The 21,373-nt window shown below is 43.1% G+C and overlaps 1 protein-coding gene across 1 annotated transcript in view; it reads right to left on the reverse strand.

The window, feature by feature from the left end:
- Positions 1–20,982, reverse strand: part of TSPAN7 (tetraspanin 7) — a 110,624-nt gene extending 89,642 nt beyond the window's left edge. Inside the window, exon 1 of the mRNA XM_068916736.1 lies at positions 20,702–20,982. Within this exon, the coding sequence (XP_068772837.1) occupies positions 20,702–20,782 (81 nt within the window). The 5' untranslated portion in view covers positions 20,783–20,982. The remainder of the gene's footprint in view (positions 1–20,701) is intronic.
- Positions 20,983–21,373: the final 391 nt, after the last annotated feature.

Below are 21,373 nucleotides of genomic sequence, written 5' to 3' on the forward strand. Positions count from 1 at the left end.
CCTAGGAGCTTGGTAAAGCTTCAGGACAGAGGGAGCCCACATGGGGAAAAGAGATTCATCTAAACCAAGCCAAAAACTAGATGTTAACCCTTTAAATTCGGTAGAAAAATAAAGAGAAAGCAAGAGAGCTTGATCTTACTAGGACTTCTTAAACTAAAGATAAGGGAGAAGTGCAAAAGCACATAGTGTTTAGGATGATGCAGTCCCTGCAGATCAAGTCACAAAAGCTCTGTAACCTCAAGCTAGGGACAGGACAGAAGTTGGCAAAATTCAGAGGAAAAAAAGGCAAAGAGAAGTCTGAATAAGTTCTCCTGTTTAAACAGGATATGGGAAAATAGGAAACCAGAATTAACATACGTATACTTGAACACAAGATGGTAGAAGTTCGAAATGCATCACACATACTAAGGTGGGTGATGGGGGACTGAAATGTTTGGTTTTAAATGAGGATGTCAACACACTAGCAGCATCAGGTGAAAGGCTAGGTGAAAGGAAGATAGCAACAGAGATTCCATACAGCCAAGCTACTAAAAACCCTGGAAAGACAGACTGACAAGCAAAGACCAACCAGAGCTCAGGGCTTGCTTCAGCAACGTTGTTAGCAAAGATCCACTTTGTAGCAGTGGCCATAATAAAAGTCAAAAAAATCTATTAACATTATCCAAAAGAATAATGACCCCAAATCACGTGGGTCTATCTTAAAAGAAACTAAAAAGAACACTAAAGGTGATACCTTTGAGGATAGTGGGAAGACTGTTTAATATAAGTAACTGGAACTACAGCGCAAATGCATACTACCTGCCAGTGAAGGCATCAGAAAGACTCAAATAAAGAAGTCACCATGAAAAATAGTCAGATGAACGTTTGCGGCTACTTTTACATCACAAGCACAAATGCTACAGATCGATCCCTGATGCTCCACTGACACCCAGATCACCTTCACGGTAGCCTTCTGGGAAGTGATGACCTAATGGGACAGAAGGAGCCTTCCTGTTAGCGAAAGAGAAATATGACAAATGTGATGTACCTTTTGCTACTTTATTCTACCAGAACATAAGGAAAAGACATCCACAATATCAGATTCAGCATGAACTCTAATCTTCTCAAGATCACTCCCAGGATGTTCTTTAAAAAAATAATAATACAGTAATTCGGATTAGAAATGCATAACAAAAACATTGTAAGTGTTTCAGGACAAACTATTTAAGATTTCTCTTTCCATTACTGAAATTGGCAGCCTTGAAGATGCAACTCAAGTGTGCTGCAGAAACATGGGCAGGTGGGTCAGGAACAAAGACGTCTGTAACTTCAATAGTAGGATATTTCTGAGTAACAACAACACTTCATAATGACAGCTTCAAAACAAGCGATGCTAGAGTTTTTTCTCCACAAAAAAACCTTATTACATCATCAGAGATCAAGTTACCTAAGGAAGGAAAATTCTTCCTGCTTTTCTAGATGAATCATCTTTCACACTGTTGTCTGCAGGAATACAAACATAGAAGATTTTTCTGGTTTCATAGGTATCCTCACTTCCTTTGCCCAAAGCTATACCTTATTTGAAATACGCATTAGTAATGTGAAAATCCATAACCTCTTTCTACGACAGGAAGCAAGTGCTTAACACATTTACAGTTACCCTGTGGTTTCCCCGCCAGTTTCAAAGTCAGGTAAAAAGCTCATGGTTCATTGTAAAATACCTCCCTAGTGAGCTAGAGAAAGGATCAGTAGTGGACAGTGTTATGACACTGATATTCTCCTTCCTAAACAGCTAATGAACTGTCTTTTTCTCTAGCACTGCCTGTTAAGCAAACTAAGTCCACACAAAAAGGAACCTGCCAATTTGTATCTGCCTGGAAGGCTGACTTACAAGGTCAGAGTATTATTGTAAAGAACTTTTTGCCTGTCAACTTCTAATATACATACAGATCTTTGAAAATGAAAGATGATACATTTAAACTCCAGCGTTTAAGCTTTGGGAGGAAGGCAGGGGTTAGATTAGGAATCTATGTAAGGTACACAGCCCTCACTGCTGTTTCTTAGGTAACTTCACATGTCCATTAAGAAAGGATTTTACATATAGTATCCAGTTTAAGAGCAGAGCTGAAAAGGGGAGCGCAAGGGAAAGCTGAAATACTTTGATTCCTTCAACAATTCAGGTGCGAACAAAAGCAATGCTCCCCTCTTAGCTGTTCTCCAGAAGGTATGCTGCGGCACTCTTACCACATACCTAAACAATAAGAAACCCAGAAAAGACTCAGCTGTCACCTCCAACAAGAGTAAGTGCATGTGACCATTTTGCACATCCACATATTCAGTGTCGCCTGGGGGAAGTAGATAAACTCATCTTTACTTCCCTCGAAATACCAAAGATGCAATTCTAGTCCCACCTCCACAAATGAGGCCATCAGTCAAAAAGCAGGGCATGGGACTGGGGCAATCATTTAAGCCTACTGCTCTGAAAATATCTTGCGGCATACCTGTGTTCTAGCATTCTCACGAGAGGCAAACTCATCTGAATTCTTAACCTGGTCAATTCATAAGAGAAAATCAATTCCAAGTGAGAACAGTGCCACAGTTCTTCTGTTCTGTGTTAAACACAAATTGAGGGATTCTGAACAAATAGTAAAAAATGAAAAACCAAAAACATCCTCTGATTAATTTGATAAATTACAGAATAACTTGCCCATGGGGATAGATATAAAATACATATAAAAAGTTTTATATGAATAACCCATCTGCCCAAATGTCTGAATATCACTTCACTGCACCACAGAGGCACTCCGAACTGTCTATAAGGTGCCTTCACAGAAACCGTAAGTTCAAACATTGTGGGCCATTTAGATTAGGGACATCTAGGGGCACATCTACGGGCACATCTACAGTGCACAATACAGCACCGTGAAGCAGTTGTACAACTGAAAACCATATAGCCACATCTATGCATCCCGGGTCTGCAGCTAATAAATTCTCCTGAGAAGCAGGGAACAGCCTTTCTTTAGTCACAACTGTGTTACTTCCATGACCCAACACCTCTGAACACTACTACACCAGGCTAGAAGACAGGTCTAACTCCGACATAACTCCACTGTCTTTACATAGAACTGCACTGTGCAGTCCTGCTACTTTCCCAGTTTGGCTCCTCCATATATTAGAGTTGCCAAACAAAGAGCCTAGCACAGAATTTCTCTCTAAAGGCTCTACCCAGAAATAGTGCATTGCAAATGTACGGCACAAAGACCATGCAGATATCTTGCATATGCCTAAGATGGGAACAGCCCTAAGGCAGACGATGGAGGTTGCTTTCCTTCAGACAGAACAAGTCTTGATGTGAACTTCCAGCATTAGACCAGCTAGGTGAAAGTGAAAGGACATGAAAGGAGACAATGAAACATGGCCAGTTCTGTGACAACATTGCCCAGGGGACTAACATCTTATTGAAGAAGGGCTTTTAGCCTATCATGAGCAGAGCCCCTCTGACTTTCCAATGCCATCCACACAGAGAGGAGCCTCGCCAGGGCAAGCAAGCAGGTTCAGAAAGAAAGCTGACAGAACAAGAACTCTTTGCCACGGAAACCTTAAATTACCTGGAAGAGAAATTTCTGAAGCCCTTCCTTCATCTTGAAAACTCAGTAGAAGGTAGAAAGGCCACTTGAGTCCTGAAAGCTATCCATTTCTATGCACTGAAGTGACTGCCTCAAGAAAGATGACCTTCTGTGGTAGAAAATAAGTTCAGAAACACATAATGGCCCAAAGAAGGCTTTAATTGCCTTTGAGGCAACTCTAATACCGGATGAGGCAAAAGATGTTTTAAATGGAGGGAAGGCGGTTTCCCAAATATGAAGTCTCACATTATTTGGCAAGAGGTTCCAGATGCACCATTTGTATTTCTCTATTTCTTGAATGATCACAACAGCTTCTAACTGAGCCCATGCAGAATTTTGCTTTATCCTAGATTTAAATAAGCACTGGGCTGGGGCGGGGGAGAGGGGGGAAAGGATGGAGGGGAAAGAGAAAAAAGGAGTACTTCTCACCAACTGACTTCCTCTCCTCTCTCATGGCAATTAAGAGACAGTCCTCGTGGATCTTTTCACAACACATAGCCAACTTTTTCCTGCTTACTGTTTAAAAGACTGGGATCGTGACAGCAGGAATTGCTTACTTAGTTACCCCAGTGATGTAGCACTATGAAAGTTCAACTTTCAAAAGCAAAGTTGTGAGACAGAAATGCTTCCAGGCTAGGCTGAGGCAAAGCATCTTCAGCTTCCTCAACTGTCCAAGGATAAGGTGTCATCCTGATAGGATCACCTTTGGTCATCTGCAACATCATTCTCCGAGTAGTTTGAACTTATAAGTTATCATCTTACTGTAGAGAAAATGAGTCGCACTCTTACACTATCCTATAGTTGACTTAAGCTCTTTTTATTTTATATGAAGCAAGGACTGCATAACCTTTGTCCACCCGGAGGAAAGGCAGATGATTTACATGCTACACTGGGGCAGGGGAAGAACTGCATAAAGTTTTATGTTCTAAATTGGATTTACATGGAACGCTCCTGCAAGGGGAGAGGAAACAGGACTCCAAAGTGAAGTTTTTCCCCATGTCTGACAAGGAATTTTCAGCAAAAAGTTTATACCGTTTTTATTCACGTGAAAAAGGATAGTCTCCTCCTTTCCAACAATATGGTTTCACAGAGTCAAGAGGAGATAGACACCAATTAGGATACACACTGAGAGAGCCCTGACAAAAGCCTGATCTTTCTTCATCCACACTCCCCGTGCTCAAATTACTGATGCTACATGTGAAAAAAAGTCATGAGAGTCCAGACTATGCTGCTTGCCCAGCATTAAGAAAACATGGTCCCAGAACAAGAATTCTGTAGGGCATCTTATGAGAAATGCCACTATTTGATATCTCATCCTCTCCTACTTGACCTTCTGTCCACTATGGCTATCTAAGCATTTCCATAGAGGACCAAGGCGAGCAGGGGAAAGAATTGGTCCAAAATTTCTAAGACTAATTCTGTGTTTTCTCTTTCAGTTTTGTATTATTTATAACATTTTAAGGCTACCACGTGGTATAGCATAAATAGAAGTAAGATTACATAATGGAACTGGCTGCTCTGTTCTATATACTTACTTTTGACTACAGGATAAACCAAAAAGGGGGAAAACAGCAAACACAGCAATTTTATCCAAGAAGGGATATAATTTCAATATTATTGATAGAGCCCAACATAAACCACATATTTTAATTTTCAAGTACGTCGAGACGTGGAATAAAGAATACCAAAAAACATGTTCCTAAATAAATTTCCACAATTCCACTGCCAGCAGCATTTCCCCCTGGTGCTAGCAGAACTCCCTCCTGTGAAACGTCCAGACCAAGATCCAAAACATATAGGTAGATAATACTGGCTCCTACCCTTGGCTTCCTCCCTGTCCTACCTAGCATTGGGCCATCTGCTACCATTCAGCATGAAGCCCCTACTAGATACTAGATTGGTACTACTTACTTACATGAGGAGAAAATAAACTGCCAGCAAAAACGCCCTTAAGAGGTTTGGTCTAAACTACAGACACAGCAACCAGTAATTCACCCACTGGAAAAGTATAATTTAAACCATGCCAAATAAGGCGATAAAGATACCAAAGCATGTACTAAGCCACAGGCCAGTCTGCGTTTCTACATGATACTGCTCATGGAGGAGGAGGAGTGGGAAACAGAATGCATACCGCAGCTTACCTAAAATTCTCTCCTTTAGGTAGCAGAAGCCAGGATGACAGAGAAACTAATGAGCTCTTGCAAACTGAGCAGAGTCCCTGCTGAACACTTTCGCCTCTTGTGCACTAGGCCGTACAAGAAGGTAAGAACAAAACAGTGGCTGCTCTAAACCCTTCTGCTCTTCTCTCAGCCTGACCAACTCAGCAATAGACTAATAATAAACTGCAACAGACTTAAGGATAAAGCTACCTTGGTAGTGAAAGAGGCCATCAGAGAGGAAAGAAAAAAACAAGCTTCCATTCACTCAAATCTTCATAGTTTCAAAATGAATACTAGGATGAACCGATCATCATTTTCATGAGCTGTTCCTTCCCAACACTATTGTCTGGCCAAACAACAAAATACAACTTAAATTAAGGCTTTTCCCTAGCCATAGATTAACTCTGACGTAAAACTAAAGACACCTGGCATTAATTTCTTTCAAAAATGCTTCACTGCGGGGGTGAGAGAAAAAAGATCATGCTCTCAGCATGAACAAAGCCCCCTTCTTTTTGAAGAAATTCCAGAACTAAATTCTTCCTCTGACCAGTTACTTATCTGAAACCCTTATCCTCACAACCTACTCTAGTCTTAAATGGCAGTTTCCAAACCTCATTCTGCCCTTTGCAGCACAACTCAGCCTGAGCCCCCATGGGTGCTCACACGCTTCTCATGCTTTACAGCAGACTCCTGAGAGCTGCCATCCCTGGACAGCTTGTACTTTGTGGTTGTCTGCATTCAAATTTATCAAAGGAAAATACCAAGAAATCTTCACAACTATCACAGCATCCACTTCAAAAGTAAATTACAGATAAATTCTTCTCTGGCTAAGAAGAAAAACCAATCCTCAGGAGTCCTTGACAATTTCATGCATAAAATCTGTGACAGAATCCACAAATCACCAAATTCTGCATATTGCTCTTTAACCAGAGCTCCATGTTAGCAAACCTTCTCCATATCTTAATGTCCAAAGGAAGGTAGAACTAAGCAACCTAGCTTGTTTTGGAGGTGACCATTTAAACTTGACCCTGCTTGCCGTGCTTGGGACAGACTGCTAGGAAGATAACAGATTATTGGTACTTAGCACAAAGAGGACGAGGACATTTTTAAGCAGGAACATCAAGTTTCCTTTCTTTGGGGTGAGCCTGTCAACAAATACTTCTTGCTCTGTAGACAAATGGTCTTTCAAAAGTGAGGTGGACATTCATCTACAGAAACGTGCACTCGTTTCCTTCACTTTGTGAGGGGAAACTGATTTTGTCCCACAGCAGGGCTTGCCCAATCTGTGAAGTTGGGAAAGTTGATTGGCAGCTGTGGAAGCCCTCTCAGCTGGGCGCTTCAGGGCAGAACATCCCCTGTCACCATGGGCTGACAGCTGTGCTCCCTCCTCCCAAGACATCAAGCAGTGTGAAGTGCTTTTTGCAGCGGATATGTGAATACAACTTCCACATAAAGAAGAACCACAATGTACCAATTCATAGGTCAGAAACAGCCAAATGCTCCACCCAGTAATTCCTCTCTGCAAACAATATTTATTAGATTTCTGAGAAACACTCCCCTACTCTACAGACTATCTTAAGAGCAAGTAAAATGCAAATTTTATTTCAATTTGCTATCCTTGCAATTGAAATAAACATGTCAAAGTGAGTGCTACAACTTAATAATGATTACAATCAGGGACTTAAAAAAACAGATTCAAAACTGTTCCTACTTTGACCATTGAACTGTCTCCTTCTATAAAATGGGCATAACGACTATTATTTTGAGGACCAACACTGGTAAATAAATCTGAAGGTTTAGTTTGCCATAAGTAATTACATAATACTTCTTAAGAACCACAGTATTTAAAGAACAGAGAAAACATTATGCATGGCTGTCAATATCAAAAGTAATCATCTCTTTTATCAACATATAGGAAGTAAACAGGCTCCATTTCTTTTCCGAACTTAATCCACAGAACATGCACTCCGCCATGCCCTCCAATTCTGGTCCTAATACTCAGCATGTATTCATCTATCAGCTGACTCGTGTATGACCTCACAGTACAGTATCTCATCAACACATCTACAGACAGAGTATTTTGGTCTCATGGTCTTTAGTTAGGCTTTTTTTTTTTTTTTTTAATAGAAGCAACAGTACTTTAAAAGCAATTCTTTATCTTTTGGGGTCAATTCAGTGGACCACCACACTGGAAAAGGACGTGTCTTCTTGCACAATTACACTGTTTTGCAAGAGCAAAGCACAACTAAAACAAGCAAAGCTAGAGACAGGAGGCAGAACTTCACAACTCTTCAGTCTTGACAGAGAAAGGTGAAAAACAGTCTATCCTGCTGAGATACCCAGCACATAAATGAGAGAGAAGCCCTCCCAATCCCAACTCTAATCCTGCCATTAACTCTCGGGTCAACCTGTAGCAAGTCCCAGGCTCTCTGCTGCAATTTACCAAGGAAAGTAGTATTTGGTGCATGAACCTTAGAATCACAAACTGGGGAATGAAACCCAATAATGTTAAGAATAAATAAGTGTACACTTCCATTTGCTGTTTCTACCACTATTAAACTAACCATAATGCCCATGCTCCTTTATTTTAAATGAGAGATTTTCCACTCTCCCTACAATATGCTTGTGATTTCCAAATAATTCTCACCCAGACAGGAGAACAGGATAGAAGCTTCTCCATCCCTTAGAAACCATTCGGATAACACAAAATAGCCCGAGCTTGAGTAAGACCAGGTACCAATGGGCATTGCAGGTTTAAGATTACATTTACCAGTCTTATTTTGAGCAATGAGGAGACAGAGGAAAAGAACAGGAGCAGGCTATGGTAATTCTGTGCTATACAAGCCAGAAGAGCCTTCGTTTTCACCAAACCTGAATATGACAGAAAACATTTAAAAACTCCATCTGATTAAGCATGAATGAGTTTAAAAAACATCATCTGTTCTTGCACACAATTGCATTAAGACAGCCTGGTCATATATGGTTTCTACTGATTTTCATAAGAGCAAGATGACTCTGCAAGATGCTTTATACGTTTGTGACAGACAAAGCTCAGTCCTACTCACATGTAACCATCAACCTCAGCCGATTTCATCCTTCTTATAATGTCATTTCTCATCATGTTCTTTTGCTTACCAATACTGTACTTGCATATGATACAGAAAAAATATGCTTTCAGGAGGCAAACGTTACTGCCACACAGACCCAGGCTTGGGTATGCAATTGATCTGACAGGTGATGGTTCTAGAAGAAAAATTATTTAACTGCCTAATTCTCACTGATGAGATAACTTTTATTTTTATATCACTAATAGCTTGAAAGTGTGCCTAAGAGTAAAGATGTAGCATGAAATTAAAAAAAAAAAAAATCTCAGTGCCCAGTAGATTCAGAGGTCTGCCATCTTACGTATTTTATATATTCAGCGGGGATGGAAAAAATAAGAAGTCATTTTAGTCTGACACCTGGCACAAAACTGCAAAGCTGAGCACTTCATGAAATTAAAAGAATAAATCATCTAAGTGGTTGCAGCTCAGCTACACTTTTGATCTTTTGGGGACAGTACTGTTCTAGGAAACAGCCCACCTCCTTACTTTAATACTGGAAATTCTGTAGGGTACAGGGATTCATCTTTGCTGGTCCCCTGGCAATCTGAGGTCAGCAAGTAAGGGGGAAGGGAATACTTTAAATCTGATACTGCTGTTAAAAAATAGCTATGGCGCAGCATGATCAGGTTTCATTAAGACAGGGACCAGGTTTGCTTCAAGTGAAAAAGAATATGCTTTAATATCACAAGTATATAGTACCAGCTCACAGAAACTGAGGCAACTTTTCCATATTGTTTTGGACAATTTCACTGGTTGAAAATTTTCTCTCCCACAGATATATCTATTTTAGGTACGATGACTACCTTTCAAATAAGCAAGCAACTAGCTACTGCTTACAAAACACAACACTTGTGGAAGTGGGAGGTTTTATTTTTGTTGCTGGTTTCAGCCTAAAAGAAAAAAAAAACACGCAATTGCTGGATGAAATATTTAGTTTATTACCACACTCTGTTTATCCAGCACATTTCCTGCAGCTTGTAATTTGACAGGATGGTGAGCACAGCGTGACAGCCTGGTCTGCGCCTGCTCCCGCCAGGGCAGGTCTCTCGCAGAGCACCAGGCAGGCTGCTCACCAACCCGCAGGCAGCACTGGGACCACCTCACACGCCTGCACCAGTGAACGTGCCCGCACGCGCTGCTGACGGCACAGCCGCTCAGCACTGCGCAGCAGGACAGACGGCACCAAGCTGCAGTTCAGACCATACTGGAAGGACGCTCAGCAAAAGCATCATTTTGCAGAAGGCAGATCAAAGGGGAGAGATTTGGAGAAAGGAAAAAAAAAAGGGGGGGGGATGGTTTTTAATAAGAAAGTATTTACCTACAAAGTCATGGGCAATGGAGATGGTTATGCTACCCTGTTAGCAAGAGTCTTGCACAAACACTCTGAAAGCTGTGCAAAGATCCTGCATGTACACCCAGCAAATACAAGAAGGCCTTGCTGCCTCCCAGAAAGGTTGTACGCTCACCTGATCATACCAACCATGACAAAAATGAAGCAGTAATCCTGTCCCCACGAAACACATTTTCCTCTTCTGAAAGGTGCGACCTTCCGTTAGTAAATCCTGCTCCAATCACTTTGCGTCATTCCTTGTTTTATGAGAACAGGCAGCAAGGAATAAACTTGGACTTGGCTTGTATGTTCCAGGAAATAATACTGAAACGCTCAGGCTAGCCAGTTCCCTGATACCGTGAGATTCTGGCTCTTTCTTTACTAGTTTTCAAATTGCACTTGCATGCTAATAAAAATTAGAGTCTGCAGGTAACACATAAACAGTCTGCAGAAGTTCTGGGACAAGAGAAATGAATCTAAGCCTCTAGGTCATTTGACTTGCAGAATTTAACTCGGCAATTTTTCCTAAAATATGCTAGGAGAAAGTCAGCCCCAGATAATAGGTAAGGTGATGTCAATTTTAACTAGTAACTGCAAACTGTGTCTGCTTCACCCAACTTAAAAAATACAGCTATACAAAAAAGCAGCTCTGATGAAATGTAAAAATAATGTCAGTGATTGGTAGAAGGAGAGAAAACCAAAAAACAAACAAACAAACTTTGAAACACTTATAATACCAGTTGTCGGGTTCCTATAACACAATAATTTTACAGGCAGATTTAATCATGCTGCACCTGCAGTCAGTGCATACAGCTGAATATGAAGTACTATAGCCAGCCCAATGCAGTTGCAACAGTAAAACTGATCACATCAATGAGACGCAGAAATTTAAAAGAACTTCAAGATACTGAGGGTGACTTATTTGTATTCCAGTTTCCTGTTTGTTTTCAAAGGGGAAAAAGGAGTGACATACATACACTTAATTATGTTATCATTCCAAGCCTAATTAGAGCCATTTAAATGTTAAGTACTATTGAAGTGAATGGCATACAGGAGGATTGAGTTCTCATCTTTTCTTGTGTTATTACTTGTCTGCAAAGAGTCCTGTCTTATGTTTTATCTTATTTTTGCAAGAATAAAGGCTACAACCTTCCTGACAAACTTGTGGTGTTTCACTGGTCTTCTGATGAGGCAGTGGCAGTAGCAAGTTTCATTGAAGAGGCTTTGCCTGGCAGACTGTCACGGAATATAACAGAAACCGTAGGATTCCCAATAAAAATACAAACTGCAAGAGCTATCGTTTCCCCCCCACCCCCATTCACTGTACTGGAAAACTGCAATAATCCTCAGTGTCAAACTGCTTTTGAAACTCCTCTGCATGAGTTTCTATAAAAGGAGGGTCATATTTAGACCTCTAAACATGACCCTTAGAAAGAGGTCAGAGTAGGCCATTTGAACAGCTCCAGGCAAGCTGCGCATTATCATGCACCTTCACGTTATTTTCTGACAGGCACAAAAATCCTCATCAGGCGTACACCACTGCAGGCTGCAGGTTCAGGTTCCCCATTCCTGCTACAGACTTTCACCCCCTAGCACATGCACCCCAGTTATGACTTAGAAGACAGCATACTTCACATATCAAAAGGCAAGCCTTGGTTCCGCCTAATTGGACTGGCTGAACACACCCCATGAAGCCACAAATTGGCCTAAAGTTTAAAGTCTAGCTACAAAAACGGATGTGGACACTATCTGGTACATGGAGAAAATTCTTGTTTTCTTGAAAACTTCATTTTTTAAGATCTCCCAAACCACAGAGGGGTTCCATCCCCGAGAGGTCTACCTCCATCATAAGTTTCAGGTTTTGATACAGCTCTGTTTCCAAGAGGATACCTGAAAACTTTTTCAGCTTGCCATTATTTTTAGAAACATACAAAGATGAGTGCTTTTTCATGTTCTGTTGCCAAAAACGCTATAAGGAATTTTATAAAAACTTCAAAGCTATTGCCAGGCAGCAAGCAACCCACTGGAAACTCGGTTCAAAAGATGAATGTTTTTAAAACGTGCCAAAGCATTAAATCACCAAGGTTTAGCTGAAACTTTAGTTGCAGGGAAAGTGTTCAGGTCCTTGCAATAAGATTGATTTCCGGTGTGGTAGGGGACAGTTGTACACAGACTTTGCTGGAGGAGTTCAGGGCAATTTTCTGTTCCCATGCAATACTTTTCCTAATGCAGTATCTACAAATCTAGCCAGTAACAATTTCTTGAAGAACCCATTAGCTTCATTGACAGCTCCACTCCTGTGGCATCTGCAGATCTGAGCTGCTCATTTCTGTTTGGAGGTATTAAAGCACTGAGCAGTTGTATGGGTCATACAGCAGGGGCTTCCTTCACTTCCAAGTTTTAGGGAAAGGGTAAGTGCTCCTCTCCCTGTGTTGCTTACAAGATTTCACCCTCTCCTGCCCCCTCATCTTTTTCTGTTGCACGACATACACACACCATCCTTTCTCTTAGATCTGCTTCCAAGATTCACGTTTGCTGACTAAGTCCATCGCTTCACTATTCAAGCCCTTGCACTCTCCTAGCAAAAAAACTCTTAAAAAAAAATGCTTGGCTTAAAAAAAATGTACTCTACTACTAATAAAATAAAATTCAACCTGATCTATCCAAAGTCACACGCAGCCCAAACCCACCCACTTCTCAAAGCTAACAGTTAGTAAACCCCAGGGGCAAGAAATCACAAGAACCACTTTTAGCCTTCTGGCCAGCCCCGGCTGCTCTGCAGGGGCCTCCCTGCTTGCAGTGCACCCAGCCCGGCCACATGCAGTGAGAAGCCTCCTCAGGGTAGCAGATCCCACGCAGCACTTGCCTGCCTGCTAAGCAGGAACCAAATCCAAGGACAGGTGAGCCGTGAACTCCGCATGGCAATTCAGGGAGTTGCAGGAAGAGCTGTTCATGCTAAGGATTTCAGATATACGAAAAGATATATGAAAGAAGATATATAAAAGAAGGATACAGGGGAAAAAAAGAGCATTTGGAAAACATCTGGCAAAACGCTATGTGGAAATTACAGCAAAATTAAACACCAGCACTTATATTTTATCATAGCTCGTAAAAACCTTGTGACCTGCTCTCAGCGCTCACAGAACCTGTTCAGCTATGAAAAAATGGTAATCCAGTTAGGCATGAGCACACCATGCTTCTTACTTTGCTTCAGAGTCCCTTTAGTAGCAGAAAAATTTAAATGCTTCCCTCTTATAACGCCAAAACTGTTAAAGGCGCACTCCCTACAGCAAGTATGAGCCATCTGCCCATCACAGTGAAAGAAAGCTAAAATGGAAAAGAAGCCTGCTCTATTGATACAGAACATCTATTCTCTAAAAGGTGATTAAGTACTAATTAATAGTGATGAGCCTAAAGAAATGACAGTATTCAAATAAAAATGGCTTTAAAGTAATTGTCATCCTCTTCTTCTCCAGGTAACTTGGTCTTCCCTGTGTATTTCCTTCTCAAGATTCAACCATGTATATTTGCAACTCACTGAGGTCAACAGTACTTTCACCCTCTGATTCAGTGGATGCAGAAGAGACTGGGTTCTTACCGTTGAGAGCCAGCATCTCTGTAAGAAACCTCATTCGAGTCAAAAAGCATGTGCAAGACTGAAGGAATGTTTCTACAGACTCACATGCACAAATAGCATTTCTGGATATTGAGCTATTAACTCATTTGTGCATAAATTTGTAGGACACTTAAAACCACAGAAGAAAAGATGATAAAAATCCAGGGATGGAGATGACTAACAGTACGAGGTAATCTAATTTACCTCCCTGACAGTATAGGGAATTGATAAATAGTCACAAAATCAGAGATCAAATCAGGCTCTTGGACCCATTTTAAATTTCATCCTGGTTTACCTACGATAATTCCCTCCACTTCCTTGACAAGCAAGGTCTATGATATCATACTGGCATTCAAGAAAAAGGACTATACTGTTTTCTTGACTGAAAAAAGCTAGCAACAAGACCTACTGAGCGCTCTTCTCTAGGATTTTTTTGTGCTATTTACTTTATACAACAGCTCTTCATATCACCTAGAGCTGGACTGAACCCTAAACAGCAAGAGTGTTTATCCCATAAACAACAGTATTCCACGACACTCCTTTCTCATCACCTGCAAAGGAGCAAGGACTTCTGCCAGAGCTTGTTCACAAATACATCCCTTGTCTTCCCAAATACAAACACTTCATTTCACCCACTTATCCCTCTTCACCAGTCCAAACCGACTTGTTATGTAGAAAAGTTACTATCCCCAAACCACAAAACTGTCAAGGTACCATCTCCAAGGTACATAGCAGGTATCTCGCGAAGATGTAATCAGATACACAGACAGCAAGACACGACGGAGCATTTAACCAACAGCAAAGTCAATTACCCCTTTGAATGAGCTGCTCCTACGATTCTCATTTGTATCACACACACACAAATTTTAGGATGTGAAGGGGCATCAGCAATGCAAAACCTACATAGATTTGCCAATGTCATCTGCTCCACAATATGCAGGTTGACTAAACTTATAAAACCAGTTCTCTGGCAGGAAAGGGAACAATGGTAGATCCACACAATGTCAGCATGCAGCAACACGTCTTTCACTCCCAACCTTCCTACCCATGTTTCATTCCACGGGGGGAGGCAAGGAACTTCTTTAGTATTTAATTCTGAGGCTATCTGTATTAAACCGCTGTAACACTTATCACAGAGCATAAGTCTAAATCACAACATTATCTTTTCTATTTACTCTCACTTATCAGAGTTGTTACATTGGCATGGCTCTCCTTGGCTAGGAATGTAATTAAGGATTTTTTAAACTACAGCTTTAATAAAAACAAAAAACAAAAGAAAAATGCATCAAAAAAACCCAAACCAAGCCAAATCGGGTAGGTACCCCAAGAGTGGATTTAGAAAGCTGACTCTGGAGCTATGTTTTTAAACACCATCTAGCCTTTTCTTTTTTTTTAATCCTGTTATTTATTTAGTCAACAGAATTCACCCTGGGCTGTACTCACCATTATTTTCAATCTTTTGTGTATGTCATTAAGAGAACAGAATTGGAAATAACTGATTTAAGGAGGCAACTGCATGAGGTTTGTCCCTTAACAGTGGTGCACTTTAAATTCTCCACGACTGGGAATTTCAAAAATCAAAAATACTGTGTTTTTGAAAGTGCCGTTTTGCTAGATTTCAGATAACTAAGTACCTACAATAACACTTCTTTCCAAAAGTATAGCAATCATGATTTTGCAGCCAACAAAACCACCAAAAGACACAAAAATCCAAGCCACATGGGAAGCACAAACGTTCCCTAAAGTATTTGCTTTAAAACTGTCTGCTAACAGCTACTAAAAAAAATAAGGGGAAAAAACCCAGCATGATAAGACATACTAGAAAGAGCAGATACATGCCAAGAGGAATGCAGAAGCACAGGAAAGAAGTTCTAAGGAGAAAACAGTGATGTCAATAACCCAACCAGACATTCCTAGTGAAGATGATTAATGCTACTAGTAACTCGAAGGGACATGCAAAGTTAATTCCGTATTATAATGCACAGCTCCAACTACTGCATTTGAACATGGGTCAGCAATTCACCCATAAATTTGTGTTATAGAGCAAGCTATCATGCTTGTCCTTTGCCTCAGATGTTTCCCAGAAAAAATCTTTGTGAGCTCCTGAAATTATAACCGAATGCCCTATAGCTTATCCATGCAGCTGTAGCATTCAGTGTCTAAATCCCAGCACCGGGAACGTTCCAGAAGCATTGGAGGGACAGAAGGGCTCCAAACTGTCCGCCCTAAAAGCTGTTCTTCTAGCCATTCCCAGGTGCAGGAGGCCTCTTGACTGCTGAATGTGGAACATGGAAGATTGCTACCGGCGGCCCCAGTGCAAATGAACACTGCACCGCTGACCTCATTTGCAGGGAGCTGAGCAGAAGGTGGAGATGCAGGGCTTGTTTTTCCGAAGCAGAAGCTCACCTTCCTCTTCCCCTCACACTGGGGAGGCGCGCCCCTCTGTGCAGTCCTGGGCAGATCTCAGTGCGCAGCACCGTCTCTTAACCATCTCGCCCCTCAATTAAGATCACAGAGCACTCCCATGGTGATCAGAGAAAATGGCCAAAAGATTAACAACACAAAAACACTTATTTTCAGCTGTCTTTTCATGCCACCTTCTCTGGGCATACTATTCAGGCAGCCTGCGCGAGGGTACCGACCGTCCATGGGAGGTCCACAGCCTCAACTCTGCCCCGCGGCCAAGTGGCACTTACCTGTCCTGCCATGCCCGTGCCACCGGTCCACAGTCCTCCTGCGATCTGCTAACATGCAAGGCGACCCAAGAGGGTGGGCAGGTCCATTTCCCCAGCAAGAAAAACTCGGAAAACTAAACTATTACTATTACAAAAAGGTATCTTAGTCTCAATTTGATCGTATGCCAAGTGATACTAGTTTAGTATCTGAATAACTGACCTTGGTCGGAAGATGCTCTTCAATTCAATGATCCACCTTTTATTCAAATGGAAGCTCTGCTTATAAGGTTTTATTACATGAATTAAAAGCAGGAAATCCCCAAACCAGGTATGATAGTATAAACCACTCATTCTAGTGTGAAGTGTCTCACAGGACCAAAAAACAAAAACAAAAAATAGAAAATAATCACTTTGCTATGGTGTCTTTTGGGGATAACAGTAAGCTTTGTGTGTAAGACAGAACGCATTTTATGCAGCACTGTAACTTGAACAACCAATGCACACACCCTCAAAACCCCCTCCCAAAACAGATTGAGGCAAACTGTTAATTTGATATTGAAATATATCGCAAAGCTTTGGTAACGAACTCATATTAAGAATACACATATTTTAAGACAGAAGACAACTTAAGAACTAGATAAATAAAAGGTACTAATGGGTGCTTAAAGGTTTCACTCCTCTACAGAAAATTCATTTTGAATTCTAATCCAAAATTCACCTTCCTTTAAATAAAAGACAAGTTGTAGCTCAGATTTTTATGCACGTAGTTTATGAAACACAAAAGGAGACAAACAAAAATAGCTAACAGTCAAACAGTGCTTTTACTGCCTTTTTTAATCTACTAGTTCCAAACCAGATGCATTCAGTACAGAATTCTGATTAGGAAAGAAATGGCTGTTGAATTTTTATTACTGCATCCCTTAAGGACTAAAACTGGTAACCCTAGGCATTTAATGTCTACTATGAATAACAATACATACGAGCACATAAAAAGCTTGTTATCCCTGTTTATGGAATTTTTCTATCATTTTCACACATTTACGAAAAGAAGTTGGGAGGTATGGTGAAGGGGGCGGGGGGAGAAGAGGAAGCTATCAGAATATCAAATACTGTTAAATAAAACCAATTTGGAAAGGAATGAGCTATGCAGTACAAAATCTGAGTAAATCATGTCTCTTCATTATCATGCTGCAGCTCCTGTGTAGTTAGTAGAGCCTTATTTAAGGTTTATACAGAAAGCCTTCAGCTACACACCTCTCACCCATTGATACAAAATGCAGTTCAGATTTAAGTCTGACAAATTATCACTCACGATGGGAATATTCTGCATGCACAGGTTTTCTGCTTTTATAATCCATGTAAACACAAATAGTGCCTTCTGGATTTTTCAAAACAGCTCATCAGATTCAATCCAGTATTTTCTCTCCTTGTCCCCTCGTATCACAATCCATAACCTCCTGGCCAGATATCCAAAGGACTTCCACCACATACCTCTCAGCCAGAGGACTACTTTCATCTGTGTGTTATATTGCACCTCCATCTCCACAGCTAGAAAAAACAGACAACTCCTCAAAACCCTTATGATCTGCAGGGGAGCAATGCAGAACCTTCTTCACAAATTCACTTGCAATCTCCTGAATAATCTAGGGAAGCCTTCAGACTAAAATTCTGCAAACCAGCACTTTGTAGCACTAGCATGTTTTGTTTCTGATATTTAGGTAAGTCCAAGAATTAAAATTTAAAAATAGTTCCTTTTCTTTAATCCTTCTCATATTTTCAGCTCTGAGAACTCACAGGGACCAACACTGGGTCACACTGACTCTGCATTTGGAGGCAATAGCAGGAGAGAGTATAAAGAGCATCCCAGAAAATAACAGAGAGGGATTGAGACAACTCTACACATCCCTCAGCTCTCAAACTTGCAAAAAGAAAGAGGGGACGTGGCCAGAGAACACTGTACTTCTGCTACACTCCTGGCAATAGGTCTAGCCTACTCCAAGTTCTATTCAATGGGGTGATTCATACCTCAGAAAAGGGCCAAAAATGTAACTTCAGTTTGTTTGTTGGTTTATTTCCTCCTCGTGTGCCAAAAGGAGGACACGGATGACAGAGAACGACAAAGAATTGGGGTCTGCTGTCAAATACTCTGGACCTTTACCAGATCCTCTGTTGACTTTTCTCTTTGGGATCTGCCTAGGTTTCTCTAGGTTGGTGCCACATGACCTTGGGAAAACATAACACAAATCATGGTAGAAAAGGAATCAATCCTCTTTTGCTCACGGCTGTAGTAATCTGTCTCCATCTGTTTCATTTCCTTTTCCAGGCACAAGGAAGAGGACAAAGAGGCAAACGGCTGTTGGGTGTTAAGTGCATGGAAGAGCCATGCCTTTCTGAAAGACCAAGACAACTGGGACACGCGAGAGCCTGTCGGACTAAGAGAATTTGCACCGGAGCACCCAACCAGCACAGACACACTCTTATGGCCCAAACCAGAGCTCAGCTGTGTCTTTTACCCCAGGAAGTCACAGCTGTCAACCTGGCCCGGCATCAGCACTACCTGGAGTGCAAATTCCCTTAGCCAGCTGCTTGGCTTAATGCACAGTTCTCTCCTTTTTAATGAGATTAGCATTCATGAAATGTGCTAGCTTGACAGGCCTGCCAATTTAAGTCCTGTGTTTATGCGGGATACAACGGAGATACAGCGGTCACTGTTAAAAAGACATCCTGTGAAAAGACACCGTTGGATTCACCAGTGCCCCTGCAGTTGCCCATTAATCACAGGAAGAAGAGGGGAGTTGCCTAGAGCCCACTGAGAGCTGAGCACTGGAGAGGATGAGTCCGTAAGCCGTGGTAAGCGTACAAACTTAGCTACCTACCTACCTGAGACTAGCACGAAGGATCTACTCGTCAACTAAAAAGATGATTCAGGCTTCCTGTCCATTTTAGTCGTCAGACCCTTCTGCTCTGTCTACTGCCAATATTGCCAAAATGAAGAGAGTATGTTTAAGGGTGGGGCAGGGGGGGCAAGAAAGACAACGACCTAGGGGTACTGCTATAAACACGGATTAGCAGAATGACTTTTGGTGGTGCTTTTCCTTTTTAAAAGGTATACGAAGTTAAAGTTAAAAGAGGAGGAGAAAAGGCATAGGTTCACTACAAAGATGTACAGCATTACTGCTATGAGTAGGCAACTCTTAGTCTGGAAAACATTTTTTTAAGCAGAACGGTGAAAAACCGAGTTACTCTGTTCCGCAGGCACTTTTCACGCTATAAAGCTATTAAAACGACCATACACAATAAGCTTGCCTGGGTAGGAAGTGACAAATTCGCTTCACTGTACTGTATCAGTGATGGGCAGATTACGGCCTTCAGTGGCACGCAGCGGGGCCATTATCCTATGCTGTCACCATGTACCACCAAAAGGTCTTTAAATCCGCAGAGCGATGCCACAACACGCCGCTCCCGCCCGCGATGCGCTGAGTAACAGGCCAGGGTGCCGCGGAAATCTCCGACCTCGGGGGCCGCCTGAGAAACCAGGGCCCCCCCCCCGTTAGTCAACCCCCCCCCCATTAGTCAATCATTACAGCTCAATTAATGTATTTGGGTCATAAAAACGGTTGACAGGGGCCGGAGTTGGGTTACACAACGCGCGCGGCAGACACCGGCCAACACGGGCGAAGCCGGCCAACGGCTCCAGAGCCGCTGATGTGACCGGTCCCCCCCACCCGTGGCGGCGGGGGGGGGGGGGGAATTTAACCTGAATAAATAACGATAAACGACGACTTCGAGCAGTGATAGCCCTGCAGCCCTCCGCGGGGCACCGGCCGCGACGACCCGGCGGCGGCACCACCTTTCGGCCCCCCCTGTTTCGGGGGTCGCCGCTCGCCGCCGCCCGGCAGGCGGCCGGTTAAGGGGGCAGCCGGGGCCGCCGCAGCAACTTTCCCCCGCACTACCTCGGAAAAAGAGGCAAAGCAAAAAAAAAAAAAAAAAATAATAATAATATATATTTTTTTAAATATAGATAACGCGCATAGATATTCCGGCAAACGTGACCCCGCAGGGGGTGACTCAATGACAAACCGGGGCAGCGGGCGGGTGCGCAGCAAGGGGCCGGCGGCGGCCCCGGCGGCCCCGCACCCTCCCGCCGGGCAGGTGGGACACCCCGGCCACCGCCGGGCTGCCGGGGCGGAGCGGCCCCCGCGCCGCACTCACCCAGAAGACGAAGGAGTAGATGATGAGCAGGGTTTTCAGACACGTTATCACGGGTTTGGTCTCCATTCTCCTCGATGCCATAATACTGAGATCCCGGCTGCTGGCTGGGCGCGGGGAGGGAGGGAGGGAAGGCGGGCGGGCGGGGAGGGGAGGGAGGGAGGAGGAGGAGGAGGAGGAGGAGGAGGGAGGTGAGCTCAGCGCTCAGCTCGCTCCGCCGTGCGGCTTCTCCCCGCCCCGCCTCGCCTCGCCGCCTCCCGCAGCCCCTCGGGAGCGGGGCCGCCGCCGCCCGGCCCCACGGGCAGGGCAGGGCAGGGGGGAGCGCGCCCCCTGTCGCCGCCCCGGCACCTGCCGCGGGGCCCGGGGGCCGCGGCCGAGGGGAAATGGCCGCCGGGCCGAGGGGCGGGGTGGGCCCGGTGCAGCCCGGCGCGGCCGGGAGGGCCCTGCGGCCAGGCCCAGGGCCGGGCCCCGGCGGGGTGCTGGTGCCGAGGCGAGTGGGGACCCGCTCTGGGGCCGTGGGGGCTGCGGCTGTGCCCCTCCTTCCGTTTTAAGCTGTTTTTCTTGGCGCGCTTGTAGCTCACGGAAACATCAGTGTACCGAGGTGTAGGCACAGCGCGCTGGGCTCTGCCCAGGAGGTGCATTTTTCTGGAATACATCGCGGGGACGGGGGACGGA

This window comes from Struthio camelus, chromosome 1 (genome assembly GCF_040807025.1).
Source record: "Struthio camelus isolate bStrCam1 chromosome 1, bStrCam1.hap1, whole genome shotgun sequence".
In the NCBI taxonomy this organism is placed as follows: domain Eukaryota; kingdom Metazoa; phylum Chordata; class Aves; order Struthioniformes; family Struthionidae; genus Struthio; species Struthio camelus.